Source organism: Sciurus vulgaris (genome assembly GCF_902686455.1).
Source record: "Sciurus vulgaris genome assembly, chromosome: X".
In the NCBI taxonomy this organism is placed as follows: domain Eukaryota; kingdom Metazoa; phylum Chordata; class Mammalia; order Rodentia; family Sciuridae; genus Sciurus; species Sciurus vulgaris.
The window spans coordinates 96,528,038-96,539,421 of record NC_136471.1 but is presented as its reverse complement, the minus strand read 5'-3'; the positions used below and the strand labels follow the sequence as shown (position 1 = coordinate 96,539,421).

Here is an 11,384-nt window from a genome sequence, read left to right as displayed (position 1 = left end):
GAAACTCTGATAAGAAATTCAAGTAAGTGCCGTATTACTTAGTGTTGATGATGTGTCAGTAAGAGTCATTATACATTGCATAGAAATGCGATTGTCTCTTTTTCTCCTACTTGGTTTGTGAGAAAAATGTGAGCATTTTACAGAGGCTTTAATGTCTTACTAACATTGTGTGTGTGTGTGTGTGTGTGTGTGTGTGTGTGTGTACTCATTCATCCTCTCAATATCCTTATGAGGGTCAGGTGTAGTGGTACATACCTAAGGCAGGCCAAGACAAATTTTCGAGACCAGGCTCCACAACTTAGTGAGACCCTGTCTCAAAAACTAAATAACTGCGGGCTGGGGAGATAGCTCAATCGGTAGAGCGCTTGCCTTGCAAGCACAAAGTTCTGTGTTTGATCCCCAGCACCGCAAAAAAAGAAAAAAAACTAACAAGGTCAGGTGATGTAACTCAGTGGTAAAGTGCCTTGGGTTCAATTCTCACTACATACATATCCTTATGAGGTAATTAATATCATTAGCCCTTTTAAAGATGAAAGCAAGAGCATAAAGTGATACATTTGATAAGAGGGGGTTTGGATTTTTGCTCTGGCAGTCTTGGCTCCCAATGCTGTGCTCCTAACCATTAGATTAAACTATCTTTTTTTTTTTTTTTTTCAAAATTATTTTCATGATCTAATTTGTCTACTATTTATTGAGACAAAAGAACAAAGGAGTTCTAAGGAAAAAAATTGAATGAAGCAGACTCTGGGTATGGCAGTACACATCTATAGTCCCAGCTACATGGAAAGACTGTAAGTTTTTTTTTAAACATTTTTTTAGTTGTCAATGGATCTTTTTATTTTATTTATTTATATGTGGTGCTGAGAATCGAACCCAGGGCCTCACACACATCACGCAAGTGCTCTACCACTGAGCCACAACTCCAGCCCTGAAAGATTCTAAGTTTGAGGTAAGGCTGGGAAACTCAGACCCTATCTCAAAATAATAAGGAAAAAAAAGACTGGGGATATAGCTTCGTGGCAGAGTGCTTATCTAGCATGCACAAGGCCCTATGTTCAATACCTCTCATGGGGCGGTTTCAAGATGGCGGCCTAGAGGGTGGCTGCATTTCATGTCGCTCCAGGACTCAGGATTCAAAAGAGGAGATATTGAGACACTTGGGACCAACTCAAAGCAGCCGGGTGACTCTCACTCGTTGGGAAGGCGTCCCGGATGGGACGGTGGTCCCGGAACGCAGGGAACTTTGTGAAGTAGAGCTGCCGGTGAGACACCCCTCCCCCCGCTGGAGCAGTGAACTCGGACAGCTGGGAGCCCCGTAAAGGAGGCCGCTCAGCACAGCGCTGGGACTCGGAGCAACCACTGGGGCTCCGGCGGCTGCCCAGGGGAGGAGTGGCAAGGAGAGCTGTGTGGACTCAGAACACCGGGGCCTGCCCTGAGGAGGAGGAGGAGGAGCGTGGCCGCTTGGATTCGGAGTGACTGCACCAGAACTACAGGCGGTTGCCAGAGGAGAAGCTGCGCGGCGAGCTGTTTGGACTCAGAACGACTGCTTCTGAACCCCGGGGCCTGCCCTGAGGATGAGGAGGAGGAAGAGGAGCGCGGCCACATGGATTCGGAGTGACTGCACCAGAGCTACAGGCGGTTGCCAGAGGAGGGGCTGCGTGGCGAGCTGTTTGGACTCAGACCACTTCTGAACCCCGGGGCCTGCCCGGAGGAGTAGGAGGAGGAGGAGGAGGAGCGTGGCGGGTCGTTTGGACTCGCAGTGACTGCATTATCGCTCCAGGTGGCTGCTCAGAGGAGAAGGTGAGTGGTGAGTTGTTTGGACTTAAAGTGACAGCTCCTGAACACAGGGGGGCTGCCTGGAGGGGAAGCGCGGTGGGTCGCTTGGTCTCAAGTGGCCGCACCAGAGCTCCAGGCGGTTGCCCAGAGGACCCGTGCAGCGGGTCACGTGGATTCAGAGCCACTCAGAGCGACCGCTCCTGAACACCCGGGGGGGGGTATTTGGAGAAGGAGGAAGAACGGGGAGGGTCACTTCGACTCGGAGTGATTGATTGCCCAGGGCTATGGGTGGTTGGTGGGAGGAGGAGGCGCGCAGTGAGTTTCTTGGACTCCTAGTGACCGCTCCAGAATACTGGGCGGCTGTCTGGAGGAAGAGGCGTGTGGCGGGTCTCTGGGTCTCAGAGCGATTGTACGGGGCCCCAGGTGGCTTCTCAGAGGAGGGGCCGCATAGCCAGGTGATTAGAAGCAGAGCAGGGTCCCAGGATCTAGGAGGCGTCTGGGTGGAAGAGCCGCACAGAGACAGGCTTAGGGCAGAGCGAAGGTTCCAGGACTGCGGGCAGATTCTCTGAGGATGGGCAGCCTAAGGAGATTCATCTGCGAAGGGTGAGGCTCCCAGGCCCAGGAGGTAGGGCCGGGCCCCTGGGAACTTTGCAGAGGAAGGCAGCCCAGCCCAGGCGGTAGCTGTAAATTGAGGGGAACCTCTAGGAGGGAATTGACCAGCGACACCTCCCCACTGGGTGAGTCTTCCCTGCCGGGTGAGGTTTCCCCACAAGGACGGTAAAACCAGAGACTCAGGCCCAAACAGGCCTTGCCTCAGCCCGCAGCCTAGGTCCCCTTTGGATGACCATTGGTCAACAAGTGGAGGCACCTCTGCCCACTAGCAGGGATTATACCCCACCTGAAGGCCACCACTCCTAGAGAGGCAGCTTCCTTGTGGAGCACCGCATTATCAACTTCCTCCAAGACTTCAGCCTACTGAAGGCTAAGGGAGGATATATATAGAAATCTTCAGGGACATTGTAAGTCAATAGAGGAAATCTGCAATATCTCAGCGGTCCTCTGATACCTGAACAATATGAGAAAACAAGGAAAGAAAATGCTGCAAACAAATCTAGATGTTACATCAATAAAACCCAATGACAGCATGGCAGAAGAAATGACAGAAAAGGAGTTCAGAATGTTCATAATTAAAATGATCAGAGAAGCAAACGATGAGATGAAAGAGCAAATGCAGGCATTGAATGAACACACCAATCGACAATTAAAAGAGCAAATACAGGAAGCAAAAGATCATTTCAATAAAGAGTTAGAGATATTGAAAAAAAACCAAACAGAAATCCTTGACATGAAGGAAACAATAAACCAAATTAAGAACTCCATAGAAAGCATATCCAGTAGGATAGAACACCTGGAAGACAGAACCTCAGACATTGAAGATAAAATATTTAACCTTGAAAACAAAGTTGAACAAACAGAGAAGATGGTAAGAAATGATGAACAGAATCTACAAGAACTATGGGAGGCGCGCCCTCTCGCTCGTCCACCGCTGCCGCCTCCTTCTTCTGCCGCTCCTGGAGCTGCTTGTGTGCTCGTTCGGTGCGGACCTGGTACCTCTTTTGTGAAGCGGCAGCTGAGGAGACTCCGGCGCTCGCCATGGCCGACGAAAAGCCCAAGGAAGGAATCAAGACTGAGAACAACGATCATATTAACTTGAAGGTGGCGGGGCAGGATGGTTCTGTGGTGCAGTTTAAGATTAAGAGGCATACACCACTTAGTAAACTAATGAAAGCCTATTGTGAACGACAGGGTTTGTCGATGAGGCAGATCAGATTCCGATTTGATGGGCAGCCAATTAATGAAACAGACACACCTGCACAGTTGGAAATGGAGGATGAAGATACAATTGATGTGTTCCAGCAGCAGACAGGAGGTGTCTACTAAAAAGGGAACCTGCTACTTTACTTCAGAACTCTGTTCCTACAGACCAAGAATACATTCTTAATTAGAAAACTGCAATTTGGTTCCACCACATCCTGACTACTACAGTATAGTTTTCTCTATTCTTTCATTTTCCCCTTCCCCATTCCTTTATTGTACATAAAGTAACTGGTGTATGTGCACAAGCATATTGCATTTTTTTTTTTAACTAAATGGCCAATGATATGTTTTGATTGACATCAAATGGAGATGGGATGGGGAAAAATACTGGTTCTGTGAAATTATCCCCTTTCTCCATTAGTGGCATGCTCATTCAGCTCTTATCTTTATATTCCAGTAAGTTATTTTGCTCTCACTGTTTTAACAAAAAACAAAAAACAAACAAAAAAAAAACCTGAACAACATAAAAATCCTTGCATACCTTGTTCGATTGGAGAATTTTAATGTTTTTCATTTATCATTGTAAAACCAAGGACAATTTTATAACTTTTTTGTACGTAGCTGTTACATGTAGGGCAATCTGTCTTTAAGTAGGGGTAAATTACTCTTAAAAAAAAAAGATTCCTAGATAGTTTTCCCTTCAAGTCAAGCGTCTTGTTGTTTAAATAAACTTCTTGTTTAAAAAAAAAAAAAAAAAAAAAAGAACTATGGGATATCATGAAAAGGCCAAATTTAAGAATTATTGGGATTGAGGAAGGCCTAGAGAAACAAGCCAAAGGAATGAACAATTTATTCAATGAAATAATATCAGAAAATTTCCCAATCTGAAGAATGAAATGGAAAATCAAGTTCAAGAGGCTTATAGGACTCCAAATACACAAAATTACAACAGACCCACACCAAGGCACATTATAATGAAAATACCTAACATACAAAATAAAGACAGAATTTTAAAGGCCGCGAGGGAAAAGAACCAAATTACATTCAGGGGGAAACCAATACGGATTTCAGCAGATTTTTCAATCCAGACCCTAAAAGCTAGAAGGGCCTGGAACATTTTTCAAGCCTGAAAGAAAATGGATGCCAACCAAGAATCTTATACCCAGCAAAACTTACCTTCAAATTTGACGATGAAATAAAATCCTTCCATGATAAACAAAAGCTAAAAGAATTTACAAAAAGAAAGCCAGCATTACAGAACATTCTCAGCAAAATATTCCATGAGGAAGAGATGAAAAACAAAGAAAAACAAATCAGCAAAGGGAGGAATTATTCTAAAGGAATTGTCAAATAAAGGAGGAAACAAGTTGTGTCAAACAAATAAATAAACAAAATTTAAAAAATGAACCAAATGACTGGGAAACCAAATCATATCTCTATAATAACCCTGAATGTTAATGGCCTGAATTCATCAATCAAAAGACATAGACTGGCAGATTGGATTAAAAAGAAAGATCCAACAATATGTTGCCTGCAAGAGACTCACCTCATAGAAAGAGATACCCATAGACTAAAGGTGAAAGGATGGGGAAAAACATACCATGCACATGGACTCAGCAAAAAAGCTGGAGTATCCATCCTCATTTCCGTTAATGTGGACTTCAAGCCAAAGTTAGTCAGAAGGGATAAAGAAGGACATTTCATACTGTTTAAGGGAAGCATAAATCAGCAAGATATAGCAATCATAAACATCTATGCCCCAAACAGTGGCTCATCCATGTATGTCAAACAAATCCTTCTCAATTTCAGAAACCAAATAGACCATAACACAATAATACTAGGTGATTTTTAACACGCCTCTCTCACCACTGGACAGAACTTCCAGACAAAAATTGAACAAAGAAACCATAGATCTCAAGAACACAATCAATAATTTAGACTTAATGGACATTTATATAATATACCATCCAACCAAGAGCGAATACACTTTCTTCTCAGCAGCACATGGATCCTTCTCTAAAATAGACCATATATTATGCCACAAAGCTAATGTTAGCAAATACAAGAAGATAGAGACACTACCATGTATTCTATCAGATCATAATGGATTGAAGTTAGAAATAAATGAAAGAGTAAGACACAGAAACTATTCCAACATCTGGAGATTAAACAATATACTATTATATGATGAATGGATAACAAGATATTAGGAAGGAAATTAAAAAATTCTTAGAGGTAAATGAGAACAAAGAAACATCATATCAAATCTCTGGGACACTATGAAAGCAGTACTTAGAGGGAAATTTATTTCATGGAGCGCATTTAATAAAAGAAGTAAAACTCAAAAAATAAACGACCTAACACTACAGCTCAAAGCCCTAGAAAAAGAAGAACAGAACAGCACCAAAAGTAGTAGAAGACAGGAAATAGTTAAACTCAGAGCTGAAATCAATGAAATTGAAACAAAAGAAACAATACAAAAAATTGACAAAATAAATAGTTAGTTCTTCGAAAAAATAAACAAAATTGATAAACCTTTAGCCACACTAACAAAGAGAAGACGAGAGAAAACCCAAATCACTAAAATTCGGAATGAACAAGGAAATATCACAACAGACAGGATTGAAATACAAAACGTAATTAGAAGCTATTTTGAAAATCTATACTTCAATACCTCTCATGGAATTGCAGGGGGTGGGGAGGAATAGTATCCCCTCTCCCAAAAAAAGAGAGATCCTGAAAAATAATTTTTACTCTTTCTGTGATTTCAATTAATTGCTTAGAATTTAGGAGAACGTTAGTTCCTACTGCAAAGCTGGTGAGTGAGTGAATTTGTTGTTCCTTATTTAACAAATATATATGGTAGACAATACAAATGAAGACACAAGTGAAAAACAGTGGCTTTTATTGTTTCAGTTAACACAATTTGGAATTAGCAAATTAATGAAATGTGATAATTTATGCAATGTAATGTATGTACAACATATTTCAGACATAGTACTGCTCAAGTTGAGACCAAGGAGATCAGAAGCATCTTGAGAAGGTAAAGCTAAATCGAAATCTTTCCCAGCAAAAAATTCTTTCCTGATCCTTCCAAGAGAATGTGACTCTAACAACACTTTCATTTCTGATTTCTGGTCTTCAGAACTGTGAGAGAAATTCTATCATTTTAGCCTTTCTACCCCACCCCATCCCAGAAGACATGACATTTTAAAAGACACTACGTTTTTTTAAAAAAAATACAGCTGTTTTATGATCCATTCAAATAACACCATCAAGTGATCAAATACTATAAGAACCCACCCTGAGACAGGAATTTCCAGATAGAAATTTAAAAAAAAAAATGCTGAACTCGTAAGAAAAGACCCATGAATCCTTGGCCATTTGTATGCCCGAAATGCCCATGAACTCTTGGAAAGCAAAACAAGCAGCTTCAGAGCAACCCAGCCACATCCTTGCCCACAGAAAGTAGCCTCTGTGAGGACAATGTGCCAAGCCCAAAGAAAACCAGTGCCAAACTGTGACCCTGTCCTGACTCCACCTTCAGTTCAGTCTCTTGCTATTATTTCTTTATAAGTTGTGGGGGGGGGGGGTAATGGGAACTGAACTCAGGTGCATTCTGCCTTTGAGCTACAACCCCAGCCCTTTAAAAAATATTTTGAGATAGGGTCTCACTAAATTGCCCAGGCTGGCCTCCAACTTGGGATCTTTCTGCCTCAGCCTCCCAAATCATTCAGACCACAGGTGCGCATGACTGTGCTTACCTTCTATAAATATTAAGACCCCAGACTAAGGGGTTGCTTTTCACTCGAGAAATAGGGTAACAGTGGCCCACTTTATGCTTTGAATATAACCCTTTCTGCTCTGCCACTGTAGCTTATTTTTTTAATTAAAGTTTTTTTTAATTTTTACAGACTGCATTTCGATTCATTATACACAAATGTGGTACAATTTTTCATTTCTGTGGTTGTACACAATGTAGATTCATACCATTCATGTAATTGTACATATACATAGGGTAATACTGTCTGTTTCATTCTACTATCGTTCCTTCCTCCACCCCCTCGTGCCCCATTTTCCTCTACACCATCCAAAGTTCCTTCATTCTTCTCTCCCCTCCACCTGGTCCCTGCCACTCCCCCTCATTATGTAGGTATTGTCATCCACTTATCAAAGAAAACATTCGGCCTTTGGCTTTTTGGGCTTGGCCTATTTCACTTAGCATGATATTTTCCAACTTCATCCATATACCAGCAAATGCCATAATTTTATTCTTCTTAATGACTGAATAATATTCCATTGTATATATATACCACAGTTTCTTTATCCATTCATCAATTGAAGGGCATCTTGGTTGGTTCCATAATCTCGCTATTGTGAATTGAGCTGCTATGAACTTTGATGTGGCTGTATCACTGCAGTATGCTGATTTTAAGTCCTTTGGGTATAAATTGAGGAGTGGGATAGCTGGGTCAAATGGTGGATCCATTTCAAGTTTTCTGAGGAATCTCCATACTGCTTTCCAGAGTGGCTGCACCAATTTTCAGCTCCACCAACAATGTGAGTGTGCTTTTTTTCCCCACACCCACACCAACACTTATTGCTTGTGTTCTTGATAATAGGCATTCTAGCTGGAGTTAGATGAAAACTTAGGGTGGTTTTAATTTGCATTTCTCTAATTACTAGGGATGATGAGCACTTTTTCATATATTTGTTGATCACCTGTATATATTCTTCTGTGAAGTGTCTGCCTGGTTCCTTGGCCCATTTATTGATTGGGTTCTTTGTATTTTTGGTGTAAAGTGTTTTTTTTTTGTTTTTTTTTTTTGCAGTGCTGGGGATTGAACCCAGGGTCTTGTGCTTGTGAGGCAAGCACTCTACCAACTGAGCTATATCCCCAGCCCTGATGTAAAGTTTTTTAAGTTCTTTATAAACTTTGGAGATGAGTGCTCTGTCTGAAGTGTGTGTGGAAAAGATTTTCTTCACTCTGTAGGTTCTCTTTTCACATTAGTGATTGTTTCCTTTGCTGAGAGAAAGCTTTTTAGTTTGAATCTATCCCAGTTATTGATTCTTGCTTTTATTTCTTGTGCTATGGGAGTCCTGTTAAGGAAGTCTGGTCCTAAGCCAACGTGATGGAGATTTGGGTCTACTTTTTCTTCTATTTGGTGAAGGGTCTCAGGTCTGATTCCTAGATCCTTGAACCATTTTGAGTTGAGTTTTGTACGGGGTAAGAGATTGGGGTTTAATTTCATTTTACTGCATATGGGTTTCCAGTTTTCCCAGCACCATTTGTTGAAGACGCTATCTTTTCTCCATTGTAAGTTTTTGGCACCTTGGTCTAGTATGAGATAAGTGAACTTATAAGGGTTTGTCTATGTCTTCTATCCTGTACCATTGGTCTACCTGTCTATTTTGGTGCCAGTACCATGCTATTTTTGTTACTATTGCTCTATAGTAGAGTTTAAGATCTAGTATTGTGATACCTCCTGCATTACTCTTCCTTCCCAGGATTGCTTTGGCTATTCTGGGTCTTTTGTTCTTCCAGATGAATTTCATGATTGCTTTCTATATTTCTATGAGCAATGTCATTGGAATTTTAATTGGAATTGTGTTGAATCTGTATAGCACCTTTGGAAGCATGGCCATTTTGATAATATTAATTCTGCCTATCCAAGAACATGGGAGATCTTTCCATCTTTGAAGGTCTTCTTCAATTTCTTTCTTTAATGTTCTGTAGTTTTCATTGTAGAGGTCTTTCACCTCTGGTTAGATTGATTCCCAAGTATTTTATTTTTTTCAAGGCTATTGTGAATGGAGTTATATTCCTCATTTCCCTTTCAGATATTTCATCGCCTATGAATAAAAATGCTTTAGATTTATGTGTGTTGATTTTATATCCTGCTATATTGCTGAATTCATTGATGAGGTCTAGAAGTTTTCTGGTGGAGTTTTTTGGCTCCTCTAAATATAGAATCATGTCATCGGCAAATAGTGACAGCTTGAGTTCTTCTTTTCCTATTTGTATCCCTTTAATTTCTTTAGTCTGTCTAATTGCTCTGGCTAGTATTTCAAGGATGATATTGAATAGAAGTGGTGAAAGAGGACATCCCTGCCTTGTTCCAGTTTTCAAAGGGAATGCTTTCAGTTTTTCTCCATTAAGAATGATGTTGAGCCAGACTGGGGAGATAGCTCAGTCGGTAGAGTGCTTGCCTTGCATGCACAAGGCCCTGGGTTCAATCCCCAGCACCGCAAAAAAAAAAAAAAATGCTCAAGAATGATGTTGGCTGTGGGCTTAGCATAAATAGCCTTTAAAATGTTGAGGTATGTTCCTACTATCCCTATTTTTTCTAGTGTTTTGAGCATGAAGGGGTGCTGTATTTTGTCGAACTCTTTCTCTGCATCTATTGAAATAATCATATATTCTTAACCTTAAGTCTATTGATGTGATGAATTACATTTATTGATTTCCAGATGTTGAACCAAACTTGCATCCCCAGGATGAACCCCATTTGATCGTGGTGCACTATCTTCTTAGTATGTTTTTGTATGTGATTTGCCAGAATATTGTTAAGGATTGTTGCATCTATATTCATCAGAGATATAGGTCTAAAATTTTCTTTCCTGATGTGTCTTTGTCTGGTTTTGGTATCATGTTCTTTTTTTGGGGAGGGGTTGGGGATTGAACCCAGGGCCTTGTGCTTGCGAGGCAAGCACTCTATCAACTGAGCTATCTCCCCAGCCCTCATGTTCTGTTTTGTTTTGTTTCGCTTTTATTTTTTTTTACAGACTGCATTTTGATTCATTATACACAAATGGGGTACAACTTTTCATTTCTATGGTTGTACACAATGTAGATTAAACTATCTTGAGAACTTAGCTCTTGCTCAAAGAGTTCTCTTGGAATTGGGGTGTAGCTCAGTGATAGCGTGAAGACAGGAATTTGTTGGGTGTGATGGCACACCCCTATAATCCCAGCTACTCAGGGAGGCTGAGGCAGGAGGATCACAAATTTGAGGCCAGCCTCAGCAACTTAGTGAAACCTTGTCTCAAAATAAAAAAGTGAAAAGGGCTGGGAATGTAGTTCAGTGGTAGAGTGCCCCTAGGTTCAGTCCCTAGTACTGCAAAAAAAAAAGAAAGAAAAATTTGTTAAGAAAATTGTATTCTTTCCATGAATTTTTGCTCATTTATACTTTGTTGTTGTTTTAAGATAGGATCTCACTGTTTTGCCCAGGCTGACCTTACACTCCTGGGCTCGAGTGATTTTCCTGCCTCAGTCTCCTGAACAGCAGGAACTAAAGGAATCCATAGCACCTGTCCACCCTTAATTAATTTTTTTTCTTTTTTTTTTTTTTTTTGTACCAAGGATTGAACCCTGGTGCTCTACCACTGAGCCACATCCCCAGCCCTTTTTACTTTTATTTAGAGTCAGGGTCTCGCTAAGTTGCTTAGGGCCTCACTGAGTTGCTTAGGGCCTCACTAAGTTGCTGAGGCTGTCTTTGAACTCATGATCCTCCTGCCTCAGCCTCCCGAGTCACTGGGATTACAGGTGTGCATCATCACACCTGGACCCTCAATATATTTCCAAGTTCACATTTTTAGCTGCTGTCATATTATTTTGTGGTGCTTAAGTCTATCTGTAATTGTTGTGAATGTGGCAAGATATTTTATTTTTTTATTTTTAATTTTTTATTCGTAGGTGGACACCTTTATTTTTATTTATTTATTTTTATGTGGTGCTGAGGATCAAACCCAGTGCCTCACACGCGCTAGGTGAGTGCTATACCACTGAA

At 41.0% G+C, this 11,384-nt stretch overlaps 1 protein-coding gene across 1 annotated transcript; it reads left to right on the top strand.

Annotated features, from left to right (window-relative positions):
* Positions 1 to 3,304: 3,304 nt before the first annotated feature.
* On the top strand, positions 3,305 to 4,165 carry LOC306651446 (small ubiquitin-related modifier 2-like). The gene has a single exon (XM_079124039.1). The coding sequence runs from the start codon at positions 3,430 to 3,432 to the stop codon at positions 3,715 to 3,717; it is 288 nt and encodes a 95-aa protein (XP_078980165.1). The 5' UTR covers positions 3,305 to 3,429; the 3' UTR covers positions 3,718 to 4,165.
* Positions 4,166 to 11,384: the final 7,219 nt, after the last annotated feature.

Coding starts and splice junctions, on each gene's coding strand:
- LOC306651446 (XM_079124039.1), top strand. CDS start 3,430: ATGGCCGACGAAAAGCCCAAGGAAGGAATCAAGACTGAGAACAACGAT.